This window comes from Dipteris shenzhenensis, chromosome 27, assembly GCF_047967505.1.
Source record: "Dipteris shenzhenensis isolate YYH24624 ecotype China chromosome 27, Dip_SZ_1.0, whole genome shotgun sequence".
NCBI lineage: Eukaryota > Viridiplantae > Streptophyta > Polypodiopsida > Gleicheniales > Dipteridaceae > Dipteris > Dipteris shenzhenensis.
This window is the reverse complement of record NC_141622.1, coordinates 22,986,980-23,006,129: the sequence shown is the minus strand read 5'-3', so window position 1 is coordinate 23,006,129 and position 19,150 is coordinate 22,986,980. Positions and strand designations below refer to the sequence as shown.

At 45.0% G+C, this 19,150-nt stretch overlaps 1 protein-coding gene across 1 annotated transcript in view; it reads right to left on the bottom strand.

Moving 5' to 3' along the window:
• The window catches only part of LOC147884051 (Carbohydrate-binding-like fold), a 207,168-nt gene that overhangs the window by 63,836 nt on the left and 124,182 nt on the right, over window positions 1-19,150 (bottom strand). Inside the window, exons 17-18 of the mRNA XM_087398136.1 lie at window positions 6,790-6,885; window positions 6,626-6,709 (exon numbers count right to left, since the gene is read on the bottom strand). Coding sequence (XP_087254262.1) covers window positions 6,626-6,709; window positions 6,790-6,885 — 180 coding nt within the window. The remainder of the gene's footprint in view (window positions 1-6,625; window positions 6,710-6,789; window positions 6,886-19,150) is intronic.

The following is a 19,150-nucleotide window of genomic DNA, read 5'->3' as shown; positions in this document are numbered from 1 at the left end:
AGTTTCATCATACACCTATCTTGGGGTCGTCTTTTCCGGACCCATCTTCACTATGAGACCTGTGATGCATGCACGCCTGAGCAAAGGATATGCTTCATTGGCTAGACTAGAGAGGCAGTGCTTCCACTCTCACTTTCAGGATCCACGGACCAAGGGTTGCTTTTTGACTCCTTGGTCCGCCCAGCAGGGATGTATGGTAGTCCATGCTGGGGGCCCAACTTGTCGAATACAGAGTGGGCTAGGGTGGAGCGGCTACAGGTTCTCATGTTATCACGGATGATCAGTGGTAAGCCATCCAACCCTCACCAGATCATCCGGGCGGAGTTTGGGTCACCCCCATTACAACTAGATGTTGTATTTCAAGTCATTACCTATCTTTCCGAGTCAGGGAGTATGGGGATTACACGTCCGAGCGTAGCAGGATACCATCGCTAGCACTGTGTCATCCTACTTCAACATGTATCCACTTGCTTGGTACTATTTCTTTTTGTTTTTCAATAGTATGCTTATTAAGAAATGAAATGTTTTCCTTCTGTTCAGTTACGGACAATGGGGACTAGGTCTAGCATTTGAGGGTGGACCCCCTTGCTTGGGGTTATGGGCATTAGTGACCCACAAGAGTGATGGCCTCTCTTTGAGAGGGACATCTAGAAACCACACCCCACCTGAGTACCCAAACATGGGACCAATCAAATGCACAGATTGCATACTGACCTAGGAACCATTCAAGAGAATGTTCCCTGAGCTTTGGGTGTGGGCCTGGCAGCATGCCAAGAGTAATGGAGATACAAGATAAGACGACAAACAAATGAGCTCAGTATGGCTCAATTATGACCTTAGAGTACGTCAATAGATAGTCTAAGCTGTTAGGAACCCGTGGGTGCGATCAGAATTAAATTCTGACAACTTTGAAATTTTAGGGTTTTTGGGAGTGACGTGGCAGCTGACACGTGGCAGACTGCCACATGAAATCTGAGCTGGCAGGTCAGTCCACCTGTCCCACACATGTGGCAGCATGCATGGCAAGTGGCAGGGCATGTAGGCCAAGTGTTTGGCCCCAAATCTGGTAGATTTGGGGCAGGTTGTGAGCTGTCCTCTTTGGGACTGCAGCCCACCAAAAATCTGGGACAAGTGTCCACCTTCCACTCTAGGCCTAGGGGGGGGGCTGAGCCTATAAAAGAAGGCCTCTCCCCTTCATTCCACACATGAAAATTTCGTCACTTTTCTTCTCCCTCCTTTTGGATGATGCAGCAAAACCTCTCCAGCTCCTTGGGTGCAGCCAGCTTCTCCCCAGGCCATTCTCTCACCTCAGCAGCACTTTCTCTCTCTACAACAGCACATTCTCTCTCTACAGTTCCAGCCCCTCCTCTCAAGAAATCTGCCCCCTCTCAGCTCTTGTGGAACAGCAGCAGCATCCTCTCTCCTTCACCTAGCCTGGAGCAGCCACAGCCCCTTTCTCTCTCCTGCTGCAGTCTTTCTCTCTCTACTGCAGAATTTCTCTCTCTACTGTTCCAGCCCATTTCCCTTGCAAAAATCTGCCTTTCTGTGCACCTCTGGAACAGCAGCAGCTCCTCTCTTACATCTCCTCCCTTGGGATCAGCATTGGCACTCTCTCTCTACAGCTATCACTCCATAAAAGCTTTCTCTCTCTAGCCTACAGGCTGTTTTTCTAAGCTGTTCTCATTCCAGCCCCATTTCCACACTCTCCTCACCCAAGGTAGCTTCAGAGGCATCAAGGATTTCATCTACAAAAGGGTCAAGTCACGAAGGGAGCCTGTATTGTCAAGTTTATCTCATTTACAGCACTATTTCATGTTGTTTCTACTATCTTTCTAGAAACTAGTGCTTGTCTCTAATGTTGGATGTAAGTGGTGATTGTTGCAGGCTTCTTCCTTGTGGATTGGGCAAGCCAAGAGCTGAGACCTGAGCTTGGAGTCCTCCTTTTTTGTTGTCTACCTTGTACATATGCTCTTGAGTCTTGTATCTAGGTCCTAGGTTTTCACTGAGTTCATCAGTTTGGAAGGTGCATTGCACCTTGGTCTTGTATCTCCATTTTCAAGAATAAAGTGAGCCTGGATAAGGGGGGGGCCCCGTCTTGGCCCCTCAATCATATTGCATCCTCCAATGATGTCATTTTGTGTTTAAGCTGTATAAGTCTTAATTCCAGCTTAATTGCAAACTCTTAAGTTCAAGTATATGTGTTTGGCAACTCGCAATCATCTCATTCAAATGCCTCTGCAAAATCCGTTGTTTGAATTGATAGAAAGCACCGAGTAGTTTACACACTGTCCTCTTCTATGGCACTTGCGGCAGGGGGAGACCAGAGGTGTTGGTATGCACGCACAGAGAGATGATTTGCAGGACTAGGGCTCCACATGGACAGACTGCCTTCTTTCCAATACAACATGGATGCTCCTTTCTCTCCCCTCCTATCACACGAGGTCAATCAATTTATCCGTGAGGATCTACTACAACTACACACATTCCGGACTTAGTTGGGCCCGAGTGATCTTCCAGTGAAGCTGGGCTTCTACAGAGATCACTTCTTACATATCACAGTGGAGGGTTTCATTGATCCAGCAGGATACATGTAGATTCACCTACCCAACTCGCTGAGGATCTCTCGGGCAATTCAGATCTCTTCTCACAGACTTCGTATCGAGAGCGGCAGAGCAGAGCAATTACCCAAGGAGAGGCGCATATGCACACTGTGTGACATGCAGGAGGTTGAGACAGAGAAGCATTTCATATTCAGATTCCCTGTTTACTATGAGATCCGTGGGTGTTTCTACTGCCTCTTCAGAGATAGTTATGGGGTTTTGGCCCGTTTCCTCTCCTACCTAGACTAGCGATGCTTGGCCGGTTTCATTCATGAGGTGCTCAAACACCGAGATACAATACTCCAAGCACGGAGACAGGATCAACCTTCTCCCCCGACAGATACCTCTCAAAGCTCTATCACAGAATTCTTTCAGCCAGATCACATAGACTCCCGTGAGGCGAGACCTCGACGTGACCGTGACCCGGAGCCTGTGATCTGACAGCTCAGACAGAGGGTTGACTCACAGATCATACTTGGGAACATCCCCTCCTTGTTTAGGCTCGAAGCCCGACCGACGGGGGTCACAGTGGTCCTGGTTAGATGCAGAGCTACGACCAGGAGACGTACCAAGACTTCACACTTGGGGGGGCGACAGCGCTCTATTGTTGACCTCATGCCTCCACCTCCACAGCCTCATCCATCCTGATGTCCTGCTGCTGCTGATGATGATTATGATCATGTTGACGATGATGCTGAGATTGATTGATATATACAGTCGAGATATGACTATGTTGTACTTAGGATTTAGTACTACCATTTTGTATTTTTTGCATTCTGCATTGGTGTGGATGCTCGTTTAGTAGCTCCACTAGGTTTTTCACAGTCTCATAGACCCATCGGTCTTCCGAAGACTTTAATAAACTCCTAGAGAAGGCATTGGACAGAGAAGGATCAGTTTGCATTGCCCCTAGGGTTTCCACTTCGGATCACTTTCCGGTGGTTCTAATGGTTCCCAAGCCGCATTTGAGAGGACAGTCTGCCAGCATTAGGATTCATGATTTATGCAGAGGAGGGCCTGCTTTGCAGATCTAGGTTTCTCATGTGCAGAGTGGAGTGCCCTTCCCTTCACATATGGCAGCAACCCTCTCTAATATTAGCGACTTTAATCATCTAGTTGGTAGTACCAGGAAACGTGAGATTTTCTCAGGCGAGAGATTGGTATTCGCCAGCAGCAGCTCGCAACTTTGCAGAGGGAAGAGCAGAAGAGGCCACTTGATGCTTGGATTCAGAAGCGCCTTGCTGCAGCATGGGCTCATCAACTGATTTTGTTGGATCAGAGAGCAGAGTTTGCCTTTCATGCACAAGAGTCCTTCTGCATACAAATGGGAGGTAGAGTCAATAAGCAGTTCTTCTCTACTCATGGCCCCAGACATAGTAGAGAATGTCTCTCAGCTTATTGACTCAAACGGAATTTTGCAGTCAGAGCCAGATGTCATCATGCGCATAGCTACATATTTTTATGCCTCCCTTCTTTCAACAAATCCTGGTAGTGTGGCTGCAGATGATGCCAGACAGGTCATTTGGCAGTGTATCCCTAGGTTGGTAAGTCAAAATATGAGAGTCTCTCTTGACGCACCTTTTACCAACCTAGAATTCAGGCTAGCTCTTCTTGCCCTTCATAAAGGTAAATGCCCAAGTTCAGATGGGCTTACACCCTCCTTTTTCTTGACCTTTTGCGATATGCTTGGGGATCACATCACCTCAGCCCTGCAGGGCGTTTGGAGCTCTGGTGAGATGCCTGGCTCACTTACGAAGGGTCTCATACATTTAATCCCAAAAGGGAGGTGCAGAAATTTAGTGTCACAATGGAGACCCATCACTCTATTGGGCACCTGTCACAAAATCCTAGCGAAAGCAATCTGCCTGCGGTTGCATCCCTTAATCCCTGATCTTATTTATGATACATAGGAAAGGTTTATTCATGGCAGAAGCATTTCTTATAACATATTCTCCTTTCGGAAAGTTTCTGAGTAGGCCATGCAGAGCAGTCAAAAGCTTGCAATTCTACTCTTAGACTTTGAAAAAGCCTGACAGGGTAGAGTGTGGGACTTCTTGGAGGGCACCCTTCATCACTTTGGATTTTCAGATGCATGGATCACAGGGGTCTCAGCCTTGTACAGGGGAGCCCACAGCCAGGTGCTCATAGGAGGGGTTAGGGAAGACAGTTTTCAGATTTCCAGATCAGTCCATCAGGGATGCCCTCTTGCCCTTCTCTTTGTGGCTGAGGCTATGAGATTTTTCTCAGGTCTCGAGCTCACATTCTTGGGCTCAAATGAGAAGAGGACCTCGTGGATAACAGGTGCTCACATCAATTGGAACAAGTCCAATGGCTTTTGAATCTGTGACAATGACACTCCAGATTGGGGGGGACGGTGATGCTGATGCTGATGGTGGTTGATATAGAGTAAACCGGTGGTGGGGCGGTCCTTTGATCTTCTGAAGTGGAAGGGTTTTCTCCCTGCTTGGGAGATCTCCTATACATTCGAAAATAAATAAAGACTCCTATTCTATGCAAATTCAAATTTGTATGTTTCTTTCTTCATTTCCACAACTTGGTGCCTTTTAGAGGCTAGGCAGACACCCCATCTTTTGATGGCAAAGTGGAAATGTATCTATGCACTCCCCGCTACAGAGTTAGCGGAATGCATTATGAAAAGAGATGTTATCTTCCTGCCTGAGAAAGAAGTGTCAAAGTTTCTGGTGTGTTTGGATGTCTGCAGTTTGCCTATCAAAGCACAAGCCTCACATTAAAGGATGCAAGGGAGTAGTTGCCTCATCTACAAAATCGTATCACTATGGCTAAAAGAGAGGAAGATTCAAGCATCCATGTAGAATTCGAAAAAGACCCCTACACCTTGCCACAAGATTTGTAAGTTGCACTTTACTATTTTCTAATAGTTGCTACCTGAAAATATACACATTTGTGTACTTGCTATCGAGCTTCGCAGCTTCATCTAGTCCACCAAGATATGACTTGGATCAGTGATCTCTTAAGCTTATCACCAAGCAGTAGCATTGCAGCACCCTCTAAACCCTTTCATCCAATAACTATATCCCATTGTACTCACTACAATTCCAGCCTCCTCTCCTCTCATTCGAAATTGATAACATCAGACCTCTCACTTTATTGCAACATCTGAACAGCTGCCTGGTACCCTCTTACAATCCCATGCAACATTGACCAGCTCACCTTCTTTTAAACATTTTCTGATGTCAGCAATTACCTCTTACTCTACAAGTCCATGACTCTCTCAATACGCTCACCACCAAAAGTAATATCAGCACGACTAATTGCTGAAACAAAATGTTTAAACCAGGTGCAATGGACCTTCTATTTAAGGGATCCATGAAACAAAAGACGGCATAGCGAGCATGCTGCACATTGCATAACCTGCACATCCAGGCTCACTAAAACAGTAGATGTATAGTTACAACCAAACATCACTGATTTGGAAAACAAGGCCAAAGATGCCACATTCCATAGTCAAGATATAAAAATAATTTTTTCAGCTATAACACACAAAATTTAACAGTAAGATTTCTTTAGACCCCAAGTTAGACAAACTTACCCTTAATATCACAGGAAACAGTAGCTGATTTCAAATGTAACACGCTAAGGTACAGCTTTGATTGAAATTTCACAGAAACCAGTTAAAAAGGGTCCAGTAAACACATGATGATACAGAAGCTTGACTCTTTTTAGATTAGGGTATGGGAATCCACGACACAAAAAGGGGACAATAACTTGTCACCCATAACTGTCATCAAGTGCAAGACACAGTCTTAAATATTTCAGTTTAGAGTGTGAAGGCTTAACGTTTAACATCGCTAGTGTTTTTTTAATCCATTGCAATTCGCAGCCTAGAAATGGCATCTACAGAACTATGACACAGCAGCATGAAAGCCTGCACTTGTTGATTCCCTCCTCCAGAGAAGAAAATTTTAAAACGTTGTGACAGGAAGCTTAAGTGGTCATCGAGAAAACACACTCGAAAAAAAACATGGCAAAAAATTCTAGCATACCTCAAAACAAAAAGAGCCCTTATCATCAATGGATTTTGTTTGTGGCTTCACATCCGCTGGTCCATGAGTTAAAGCTACTTGGCGCTGCAGAACAAGTATACATCTAGTAAAGAAAGAGGTGGCTAAGAACATCTGAAAACCATCAAGTAAACTTTTTCGCTTACCCTTCCCCGATGTGTGCTGCTATCAAGAACAACGGACCCACACAAGTCATATTGGAATGCTACAAGGTTTGGTATTGAGGCAATGTTTGGTAGCACCTGCAGGTACCATGGAAAAATTAGACATCATTAAGCAAAACATACGAAGAAGATATTTTCACACTCAAAAGGACTCTCAATTTTGAGCCTTTCAAATGCGGTTGGCCAAGTGGTAAGGTGCCTATCTCCCCCAGGGCCCATCATGCTCAAATCTTCTCACCCATGCTCTTTCCTTGGACATACATGTGACATTTGTGACTTCTGAGAATTCTGGTGTGCATGAGTGTACTCAATACCCATTTACATACATGAAAAAATAATTTTCAGATCATGTTTAGAAGTCCTTTAATGAAAGTATCATGTAACCTGCCAAAGCAATAGTAGCCCTGTGCAGATTATGGTCTAAAAGGAAGTTCCTAATACCAAAATTGACAGAATGATGCCACTCAGATTATCCGTGCAGCTAAGCAGGCATCTCCTCACACCAATGCTTGAATCTCCAATAACAGAGGTTCCAAATTATTCAAGCTACCCATGGTCAAGGGACCTTTCATTGTCACATGCCAATAACAACTGAGATAGAAAGTTCTACGAACTTTGAGTTGCATATGTTCTTGAATGTGTATAACTTTCATCAGATGTGTCAAAATGTCGAGTTTAAATGTCTAAAGGTGAGAATATATAAAGTTTATAATAACAATAAATAAATAATAATGCACAAAATAAGTGAAAATCTAGATGCCTACAGATATTTTATAGTTGATATTGCTACAAAATGAGACTTAAATTCTGCTATTAGAAAACTAGAGGTTTCTCTGATCTATAATTTAATGGCTGGACGATATTTAAATTGTGACTTACCCTTTTTGGGTTAAGTTTTTCATGTTTTCATGATGGACTTTTCCTAGAGCTTTGCTCGGGGGTTTCTTTCATACAGTTTTTTTTTTGGGGAGAAACAATTGTAACTATATTCCAAAGACCTACACCAGTCTGAACTCAGTGCTCCAAAATTCAAACAAATTTCTAGTTAATGGGGTAGCACAATAGTATATTTCGCAATAGAGAGGGCTAAAAAGGAGCATATATAAGCCTCACCTCCACTCCTTTATAGGCAGCTTATGTTTGGCACCTTGTCCCTCTTCAACACTAATGGAATACTTGGGGTGCATTTTCACAGGCCCCAGGTCTACCATGAAACCAGTGTTGGAAAGATCACCTCCCCATCTGTAAGCCCCCAAATGAGGAGAGCATGGAGGAGGGAGACCTAAGGCAGGCCCAAAGAAGAGAGAGGGAGGGGGCTGCCACATAAGCAGCACCTCACAGCAACTGTACGGGTCTGTGAAGCAGCATGTACGGAGCTAATGGAGCTGGCAGACATGGTACAGACATAGCAGGGGCAGCAGGGTCAGCCACTGGATGGAGCTGGTAGGGCTGTTGGAGCCAGCAAACCAGGCCAGCAAGAGGAAAGACAAAGGGGCTGGGCTCCCTCCATGGAATGAAGGCCAGAGGCCTGGTTTTATAGAGCCCCACAGGTCGGTGGGGAGGCTGAGAGCAGGTCGGCCAGCAGACCCTCAATGAGTCGGGATTTGGGCCTGGCACAAGCCCTATAAAAGGGTGTGGTGGAGGGGGCCAGCCAGGTCACTTAGCACACACAACAAGGGGGCTGCGCCCCCATTTATATCCAGAGCAAGTCGGCCAGCAAGCAGGTCGGTTCAACCCCTGCTGGGTCAGTTCATTTGGGGCAGGATTGCCCCTATAAAAGGAGGGCCTATTGACCCATATATTGCATCCAGCAAGTCAACAAGTGTTGGAGCAGAAGGAGCAGCCAGAGCCCCTCCTTGGGCCTAAATCCAGGAGGCAAACGAAGAGCAAAGGTGCTGCAGACTTAGCTCTACACAGGCTGAATCCTAGGCTGTCTACAAGGGCAGCAAGGTGCTGCAATCTGGACACAGAAGCCTGAATCCTAGGCTGTCTACAAGGGCAGCAAGGTGCTGCAATCTGGACACAGAGTCTACATACGCTTGAGGTGGAGCACATGGGCTCAGAGATCTAAAGGTATCCGCCGGCAGATAGTCGAAGAACCTTGTGGTAAGATCAGAGGACCACGATTTGGTGGGACCCTGGATCTATCTTTTGTATTGTGTCCATAGCTTTGGATGGGAATATATACATGAGCTGAATGGGTGGAGCCTCTCAGCAAGTGTCTACACACAATACAAGTGCAACATAAAAATAGAAATACTACTATATAAAATGTTTGAACCTGTGAAGAGGATGGAAGCCATGGTTTGGCATCACTAAGATGGTCCTCTAGATGCTGGCGGGGGCATTGAGCCTATGGGAATCCTCGTGATGTACAAGGATGGGGTGGCATAAGACCTATAATAGAGCACCAGCGACAATCAGTATGTGCGGTCCGTTGTTGTCTCCTACTTGCGGCCTAGCATCGAACAAGTGCCACTCCCTGATTCTACATGGGGTATTGGGTGATGCACTAAGGTGAAGTCATGCGTATTCTGGTTGGGATGACGATGTCAGATCCCTCCCAGATCGTGTTCCACTTTAAGCAGCCCTGTATTAGACCCCCTTAAAAGTGAGTGCAGATCCTCGATGCATTGCCACAAGAGGAGGAGATTGAGCACACCATAGTAGAGATTTGGCAGCAGCAGGTTTCGCCCCCACATGACGGCTAGGCAAACTGGGGAGTAGAGGAGATTCAAATGAGTAGCAAGGAGCTACGGTTGCAGGCACTTCAAAGGCGACCATCTCTGAGAGAGAGAGAGAGAGAGAGAGAGAGAGAGAGAGAGAGAGAGAGAGCGTTGAGATGGGACTTGGCTTCCATAAGAGACTCAGGGGCAGGACCAAGCCTCTCAATCGATTATCACTCCTCAGGGGCGTGCTAGATCCAACAAGGGGATAGGATGACCAGGCAGCTCTTTTTCGACCACTAGCCTGCACTCAGCAAGGACCATCTCTAAAGGACTCCGTGGTAGGGTGCTAGATCCGCTCGACCTCAAGAGATTCTAGAGCTAACCATGTCCTTCTACACTTGTTCCAGTCCGAGGAGTCCCCACTGGTTCGTGCATCCCAGGATTCGGTTTACGCCCACACTCCTTCACTGGTCTCCCCGAGCATGATAGTGAATTCCCCGTTCACGAATGAGGAACTCTTAGAGGCCCTCAAGGCTCTCCCTTCATAGAAGTACCTGATGAGGATGGGCTGACTCTGTCCTTCAAGTGCTTTTGGAAGTGCATTCATGCTCCCTTGCAGATAGCCTTCAAAAAATCTTTGACCCCGGATTGCTCCATGTTGCTCAATCATGTGGATGGATTTGTCTAATCCCCAAAGGGGAGACCAATCTGATATTCAGCAATGGTGCCTAATCACCCTTTAGGAGACCACTTACAAGATCTTAGCTAAGGTCTTTGTAAACAAAATGAGAGCAAGAGTGAGAGAGAGAGAGAGAGAGAGCGAGAGCTGAACGTAAGTGTACTGAATAGTGGACTGAAATGAAGTACAGGGTTTTGTCTAAGTGACAAAACCCTATCTTATCCACTAATCGTAGTTAGGGATTAGACTGTTGTTAGGGGGAAAAACCTCATAGAGGGAAAAGTGCCCCTAACCTACTTATTACAATACATTGGCCACTACCTAGAATGTGATAATAATTCTAACACCCCCTTGCAATGCCAATGTGGTGTACAAGGTAGTGATCAATCACCAAAAGGAGATAAGTTTAGGCCACTGCGAAATGCCTCAAACTTCTCACGTGAAAGTGCTTTGGTGAAGATGTCTACAACATTGTCATGTGTTGACACATAGATCGTACTGATCTCCCCTGCATGCAACTTCTCTCTGACATAATGATAATGAACCTCAATGTGCTTCGTGCGAGCATGAAACACAGGATTCTTTGCCACTGCTATAGCACTCTGGCTATCAGTGAGAATTGGAGAAGGACCCTCCAATAAGAGACGAAGATCAGCGAACAAACGTCGCAGCCAAACACATTCAACTATCGCTGTGAAAGCTGCCCTGTACTCAGCTTCACATGAGGAAGTAGCCACTGTAGATTGCTTCTTGCTCAGCCAAGAAATGCAAGCTTTGCCCAAAAAGAAGCAATTACCACTAGTGAACAGCATAGCATCATAGTCTCCAGCCCAATCTAAATCACTGTAAGCATGCATCTGCAAGTCACCCCCCCTGGGAAACATCAAGCCATAAGACTTTGTGCCTTGCAAATAACGGAAGATGTGTTTTACAACCTGCCAATGTGTTGTCTTTGGGCAGTGCATATACCTGCTCACCTAAGATACTGCATACTGAATATCGGGCCTAGTATTGCACAAATAAATGAGGCATCCAACAGCCTGGCTGTAAAGTGTGACATCCACTGATTCACCTGCATCATACATAGTAAGCTTCAGCCCCGGCTCCATGGGAGTGGCTTTAGGCTTGCAATCATGCATGTTGAACCTATCCAAGAGCTTCTGCACATACTTGGATTGAGACATAACGATGCCACGCTTGTCTTGTATAAACTGGATCCCCAGATAAAAATTTAACATACCCAAATCTGTCATGTCAAATTCAGCTTTCAACTCAGCTTTGAAATCTGCAATTATTTCCTCATTTGACCTTGTGAGCAGCATGTCATCTACATAAAGAATGATGACCATAATATCCCCCCCCCCATCCTTCTTGATGTAGAGGGTGCTTTCCATGGGACTATTATGTAACCCCTTACTTGCCAAGAATGCATCAATCTTGGCATACCATGCACGTGGGGCTTGTTTCAGCCCATATAAAGCTTTGTTAAGCTTGCAAACCTGAAGTGCATTGCCAGAAAGTTCAATCTAGGAGGTTGTTTGGCATAAACCTCTTCCTGCAAGTCCCCATTAAGGAAAGGCTTTTTTATTTCCAACTGATGGACATTCCAAACAAAATTTGTCACCATGGCAATAACTGACCTTATGGTGGTCCTCTGAGATGTAGGAGCAAAAGTCTCCTCATAATCTATGCCCTTCTTCTGTGCATAGCCTTTGGCAACCAGCCTTGCCTTGTACCTGTCTATGGACCCATCTGGCTTCCTTTTCACTTTAAAAACCCACTTGGTACCAATGGCATGCTTACCTCCTGGCAAATCCACAACATCCCGAGTCCTTTTTTTCTCAATGGACTGGAATTCATTGTACATGGCATGCATCCCCAATGCACATTATCCTTGGCTTCTTCAGAAGAGTCAGGCTCTTCTTCATCAAGAAGAGTACCTACATAAGATTTCTCAACTGAAAGAGGACCGCCAATGTGTCTTATTGCACTACGAGCCCTGCGAAGCAATGGGGCCTCAAGCCTGAGAGACTGTAGCAAGCGATTCGGAGCTGTTTTCGCTGCGTGTATCTCTTGAATCTCTTGCCTAACAACTTCATCCACACACTGTGGAGGTACAAAATCAGCGGCTGAATCAGGGCATGTGGATGAGGAGGAAGTTGCTGTAAATTCTGATTTTCAGCATGAGCCTCAGGGGGGGAACCAAATGCTATAGGAAGCATCCCCTCAAAAACATCATCCGAAGAAGCTGGAATTGTAAATTCAGCGTGTATGTGTCTCTACTCACAAAAATCTTGCGAGAAGCAGGATTGTAGAGACGATAGCCTTTGCTTTGTGCACTATACCCAACAAAAATGCATTTAAGTGCCTTATCTGACAACTTGTGTCGAAACTCCACAGGCACATGGGCATATGCAACACAAGCAAAAACCCTAAAGTGATCCACTGAAGGCTTTCTCCCATGCCATGCCTCATAGGGAGTTTGGCTTCAAAGCCTTTGTGGGAGCTCGATTCAAAACATAGTTTGCACACATGAGGCCTTCGAGCCAAAACCTGTGAGGCAACTTTTTACCGGTAAGCATGCATCTATCCATCTCCATAAGAGTGATTCTTGCGCTCAGCTTTACCATTTTGCTGAGGTGTAAGCCTCCCTGTAAGCTGATGCATGATGCCTTTCTCCTTCCAAAATGCCTCAAACTCATGAGACATATACTTCCCCCCTCTATCTGTGCGGAGTGTCTGCACCTTGAGTCCTGTCTCATTCTCAACCATAGCCACAAAGTGTTTGAAATGCATAAACACTTTTGATTTTGCCTTAAGACCATAGACCCAAGTGTAATTGGTGAAGTCATCTATGAATGTAACATAATAGAGAGAACCACCAAAAGCAGGTGTCCTCATGGGACCGCAGACATCACTTTGAATAAGCTCTAATTTACATGTAGCTCTCACTGCACCATCCTTCTTAAAAGGAAATCTATGCATCTTACCAAAGATGCAACCCTCACATACATGAGGAGGAGGTGACTCCAAAGGAGACAATGCATCAACCATAGCATGCTTCTGAAGTGTCATTAAGCTGCCTTAGCTCATGTGCCCATACCTGGCATGCCATAACTCCACATTCTGCATCGCAGCAGTGGGAGTGCTCACTAAAAGTGCAAGATCGGATCTTTTCTCATATATATCAAGCTGAAAAAGACCCCGATACAAAGTGCCAAACAACATCAAAGCATAGTCATTCTCTTTGTCTCTGACTGCTCATTTAGCATCATCGAATATAACCCGAAATCCTCCTCTATTGAGAGAGGACACTGAAAGCAAATTCTTCTTTATACCTGGCACATAGAGAACATCTGAAATTCTGAAATCTGTGCCATCAGTGGATGTAAGGATGATGTCCCCCACTCCACACACTGAACAAGAAGAATTATTTGCACAAGTCACCTTCTTTTTAGTAGGTGAAGGATGAAGAGATGCAAAAAGACTCTTCTTAGAAGTGATGTGCTTGGAAGCACCACTATCAAAATACCAAGTATTCAGTGTCTCATTGACACTGAGAGAGCATGCATCCTTTGAAGGATCATAACTGCAAGTCAAGAAAGCATAAGGATCATCCTCAATAGTGACTGTAGCATTTGAACTACCCACTAAAAAATCTGAAATGCAAGACAAAAAGGCATATTGTTGTTCCACAAAGTTGCCTTTAAATCTCCGTCATCATGTGCATGAGGAGCTGATGCATCGGGCACAGCCATACCTGAATCCCTTTTCTTTTCTTTAGCTATGCGCTTCTTGCATTCACCAATATAATGACCTAGCTTCTTGCAGTAGTGACAAACGCCCTTCTTTTTAGGCTTTATCTGCATCACCCTTAGACTTATAAGAGGGCTGTCTTGAATCAGCTTTATGCTGATGTGCGGGCTGATTGGCATGTTGCTTTTGCTGCCCTTTTCCCTTGGGCTTAAACTTAGAAAGCATGGCATGCTCGCCAGCCCATGTTGCCATATTTCTTCGTGTCTACTCTTCCTGCAACAAAAGTCCTACCAACTCCTGAAAAGAGAGAGGATTGCTGCCCCCCCTCAATGACAAATTCAGCGAGGTGTGGAAACCAAGATAGGACTCAGAAAGAGAATTCATAGTGGTAGTAATCATCTCTGAATCCAGAATAGCCTCATCAATATTCAACAACTGCTCCCTCAAATCTTGAAGCTTTGTGAGGTGAGTATTCATGGAATCTCCCCCATCCATACGCGTATGAGATAGCTCTCTCTTTAGGAAGGAAACTCTGGCATCATTTCTTGCTACAAACATACTCTCTAATATCTCCGAAGCTACTTTTGAGGTCTTGCATGACCGAATGTGAGGAATAATTAACCTCTTGACACAAAGAGAAATTAAAGATAGAGCTTGTGCATCCCTAGAATCCCACCTTTTCTGCTCTATTGTGGGAGCCACTGGAGCAGCAGCTCCAATTACTTGTGCTGCATTTTGACCTCTACCCCTGCCTCCAGCTATAGGAGTGATAGGTATAGCCACACAATCTAGCCTTGATTCATCTCCATTGACATAATCCTAGAGATGTCTACCAACCAAGATGTTGCGAACCATAAAACTCCGCAAGGAGTAGTTGGTGCCATCCAACTTATCCTCCTATGTGAGGACTCCAAACACCTCATTGGGGTTGTTCTAAGCCATTTTTGCCAGATAAACTCAAAAACACAGCAAACTGAACAAGTAAAATCTCTTCCTGGAATGCAAAATGCACAACCAAAATCTGCCTAAGAAAATATGCCCACACTGACAGATACTATCACAGCCTATCAAAAGCTCAAAATGCACCACAATGCTTTGCAAATGCCCAAAAATCTGCAAAGAAAATCTGCAAAAAGTGAAAAAAGTCTGCAAATTGACTCACACTGAGTCCAAAACTGCTTGCAAATCTCCAAAATGCTCTTTCAACTGCCAAATTGCATCCACAATGCAAAAGCCCCAAATTTCTGCAAGAAATTGCACCTGAAAGGGTCAAATGAACTAAAAGCCCCAAATTTCTGCAATTCTCTGCAACAAATGCAAAAGCCCCAAATTTGCTCCCAAAATGCAGGCCAAACAATGGCTCTCTGCACCAATGCCTGATAAAAAAACTCCTTCCAATGTTCACCTGCAATGAAAGCTCTGCAAACAACCACCTTTCTAGAGTACCCTGTAAAGGCACCCTGACCTCAAGAACAGCAACAGTCCGTACAGTACATACTTTACAGCTGTACGGACAACTGACGTCAGCTGTACGGCAGATGTACGGACTGAGCACAAAAAGGCGCTGTGCAGAATGGTGTACTGAACCCAATACGGGCTGTACGGTGCTGATGCAACAGGAATAGAGTTCGCACATGTGGCACAGCTGTACAGATGTACAGCAGCTGGTACGGACCTACAGCAGTACGACGAGCTAACGCAGCTGTACGAATGTACGGATGCAGGTTGTACAGGCGCCAACAAAATCCGTACAGCGGTGCAGATCTACTGGCGATGGAGATCGTACGGACGAATGGTGCAGGAGCTGTACTGACGTACCGACCTGATGCGCAGGTACGAAATCCGTACTGATGTACGGACGGGCGGGAGTGAGACTTGAAGATGGAGCTTGTGGGCTAGAGGCACGAAGGCCCTGCTCTGATACCAAATGTGAGCAAGATGAGAGCAAGAGTGAGAGAGAGAGTGAGCTGAACATAAGTGTACTAAATAGTGGACTGAAATGACGTTAAGTACAAAAGAGAAGTGAGGGGTTTTGTCTAAGTGACAAAACCCTATCTTATCCACTAACCGCAGTTAGGGATTAGACTGTGGTTAGGGGGGGGAAAAACCTCATAGAGGGAAGAGTGTCCCTTACCTACTTATTACAATACATTGGCCACTGCCTAGAATATAATAATAATTCTAACAGTCTTGTGTTTGCACTTGCACTTTTGCTAACCTTGTTCAAGACACTCAGATAGGATTTGTTTAAAAGCGCAACATCTTGGACAACATCTTCACTTCTTGGGAGGCAGTGGATTGTTGCACGAGAGGAGTCTCAGCCTATTGCAGTCCTTCTCTTGGACTTCAAAAAGCCTTGTGATAGGCAAAGTGGCCTTTTTTGGAGGTCAACATGGGAGGATGGGTTTCTCCAAGCATTGGATTTGGGGGGGTCGCTGCCTTGCCTAGGAGGAGTGCCTGTCGGATGCTTTTTAGGGGTCATATGAGGAGGTATTTTCTCTTTACCGCTCAATACAACATGGCTACCCTCTAGCTCCGTTTCTTTTCATTTATGGTAGAGGCTTTGGGCAATTTTCTTTACGCTTAGGCAGCTCACCTCACAGGGATGTGCCTCTCAATTCGGCAAGAGAGTTACTAGACTTAAAGTTCGCAAACGACACAGCCCTTTTTGTGAAGGGTACAGCATAGGATCTAGATGGAGTCCACAATGCATTTGAGATGTACTCTAAAGCATCTAGGGCCAACATCAACTGGACTAAATCACTCAACTACCTCACGGCGACTAAGGAGATTCAAGAGATGGGCTTGAGGATGAAGTATATGCACTGGACCCTTAGCGCCTCTTGCCCCATGCATTACAGAATGGGGCCAAAGGGGTCTTCCTCAGCTACAGACAAAGGAAGACCGAGAGCTGGATTAGGCCCTAGAGAAGCTAGAGTGGCAGCAGATTGGAGTAACAAATAGAGACCTTGAGATGATTCTACACTATCTGTGGAGCTGTCCCACAAAGCAAAGGATTTAGCAAGGCACCCTCCAGATCATAGCTAGAACACAGAGGATGCAGCAGGACTTTACTTGGGGCATGGCAACAGGTTGAGAGGGAGGCCCCGGGGGGGGGGGATCATGCCTTATCGATTGACCCAGCTACGCCAACTTAAGGATCCAAAAACAGAGGGTCTTTCGGATTGAGGTGCAAGATGTGATTCCTACTTCCTGACAACATTCCATATCTTCACCTCGGGATACTATTTTGGAAGACAGTGTCCATCCTGTGCGCCGTTTCAGAGCGAAAGACAATGAGATCTTGGACGATCACCGCTGAGAGGCAAGTGTGTTTCTACAAGTTTGGCCTGCAGGCGTATTCTACATATTCAGAGAGTGAGGTTGTATAGTCCTCCACCCTGGTTGTTGGCCCATGTTTTAGGGACTCCCTAGGCAGTGAGCTGGATTCTCTAAAATACGTTGGTTGACAAATAGTATTTTTCTTTTTCTGTTTTCTTCCACAATCAACGCCATACAGATAGCTGAGTTTGTATGGTTGGTCTTTTTTAAAGCATTAATAGAAAGCTCTTCTCTAGGGGGTGCTACCAATGTTGATGCCGAAAAAGCAATGTATTGGCTTGATCAGTCACAAACAATTTCAGATGTAAATAAATGGAATTGCACTTGGAGGCACTTGCGCTCATAATCCCCAAGCATATGTACGATGAGACAATCTCAACTTACTCTCTGCACTATATAAAAACCTGCATGTGCATGGCTGACAAGTATTCAAAATCATAACCTTGGTTTACCACAGTTGAAGAAAATGTACATATTGTTTACAATTGTTTTGAGAACCTCCACTCAATAGCAACTGATTCTTCTAGCCTCCTTTGATAAATTGTCATTGGGGCATGGACCTCCTTTCAGGCTCTCAAATCACAGATTGTCTTTTCAGATAAAGGTTCACTTATGGTCGTGGAATCTATCTACATAACAGCAATACACACTCACTTTTTCTTGTCTGATAAGACTCCACTAGAGCTCACACCATATTCCAAAATAGATTCCTGGAACAGCAATGAACTCAGATGGAAAATTGGGGGGAATAAGAAGGGGGCTCAAATTATCGAACAGAGACAGACTCTTGATCACTATAAGGTTGGCATTGCAGGATGGCAGTATCAGCTGCAAGGGTGGCTCTCAGCTCAACATCCAAAAAGAATTCAGCCGGGAAGGATGTTCTAATTACTTACTTATCCCCTCTGTTGGCGGTATTATCAGGACTCTTAATGCTAGGTGGAAACTTGCAGATAGCTCTTGGATTTGGAAGGCCAGATTCAGTAGTATTTGGGTTAAAGAGATTCAGTAGTATTTGGGTTAAAGAGATTCAGTAGTATTTGGGTTAAAGAGATTACAAAAGAAATGTCCGTTCTGTTATGGTTCATTTTCCATCAGCCTGTTTGGACAAATGCAAGAGGACTGAGAATAATTAAATATGAAGGGATATGCAAGAAATGCCCTGGTCAAAAGGAAGACATTTTTCATCAGTTTTTTGCATCTCCACCTACAAGTTGGAAGGCCATTTCGCTTGGGAATTCTCTGAAAACTAAAAGGGCTGATTAGTCCAAAGTAAGAGCCTATGCACTATGGTTCATTCGAACAGCTACGAATGATTGTGTATTTAATGATGTATCTTCCGCCCTAAAATCAATTGCATGTCTTGGTACCGCAGTAGGAGAGAGCCCTAATGGACCAGGTTCAGGAGGCTCAGAGAAAATGTAGGTTCTGTTGCAATGCTTGGATGTTCACCACAAATACAGAAGATTTCCGTTTATCAAGATGATGATATTTACCCATCGTTTTCAATAACTTTTCACAGCTCTCTGAGTACCAGAACTGCCTATGGGCTTCCTTTTACAGTTTTATTTTGTCTATCGGCTTATGCTGGATCTTTTTGTTATATGCCAGATCAACGATTGAGATGATGTAAATATTTTACTTAGTAATACAACAACAATTTATTTTCTCAAAAACGAAGTTGACATTCAAAACTACGTTGCCACATATATCATGTTGGGCCTGCAGGTGCTATTTGAGGCAACTAGCAGGGGACGTTATGAGGACAGCCGCAGACATCAGATGATGGCGCCACCGCCTCCCAGGGAGATAACCAGCGGTTTTAGTCCCCAGCAATGGGAAGGAACAGGGATGTTTCTATTTCAATAGCCCAGATTTTGGCCCCGGATGTGTTTGA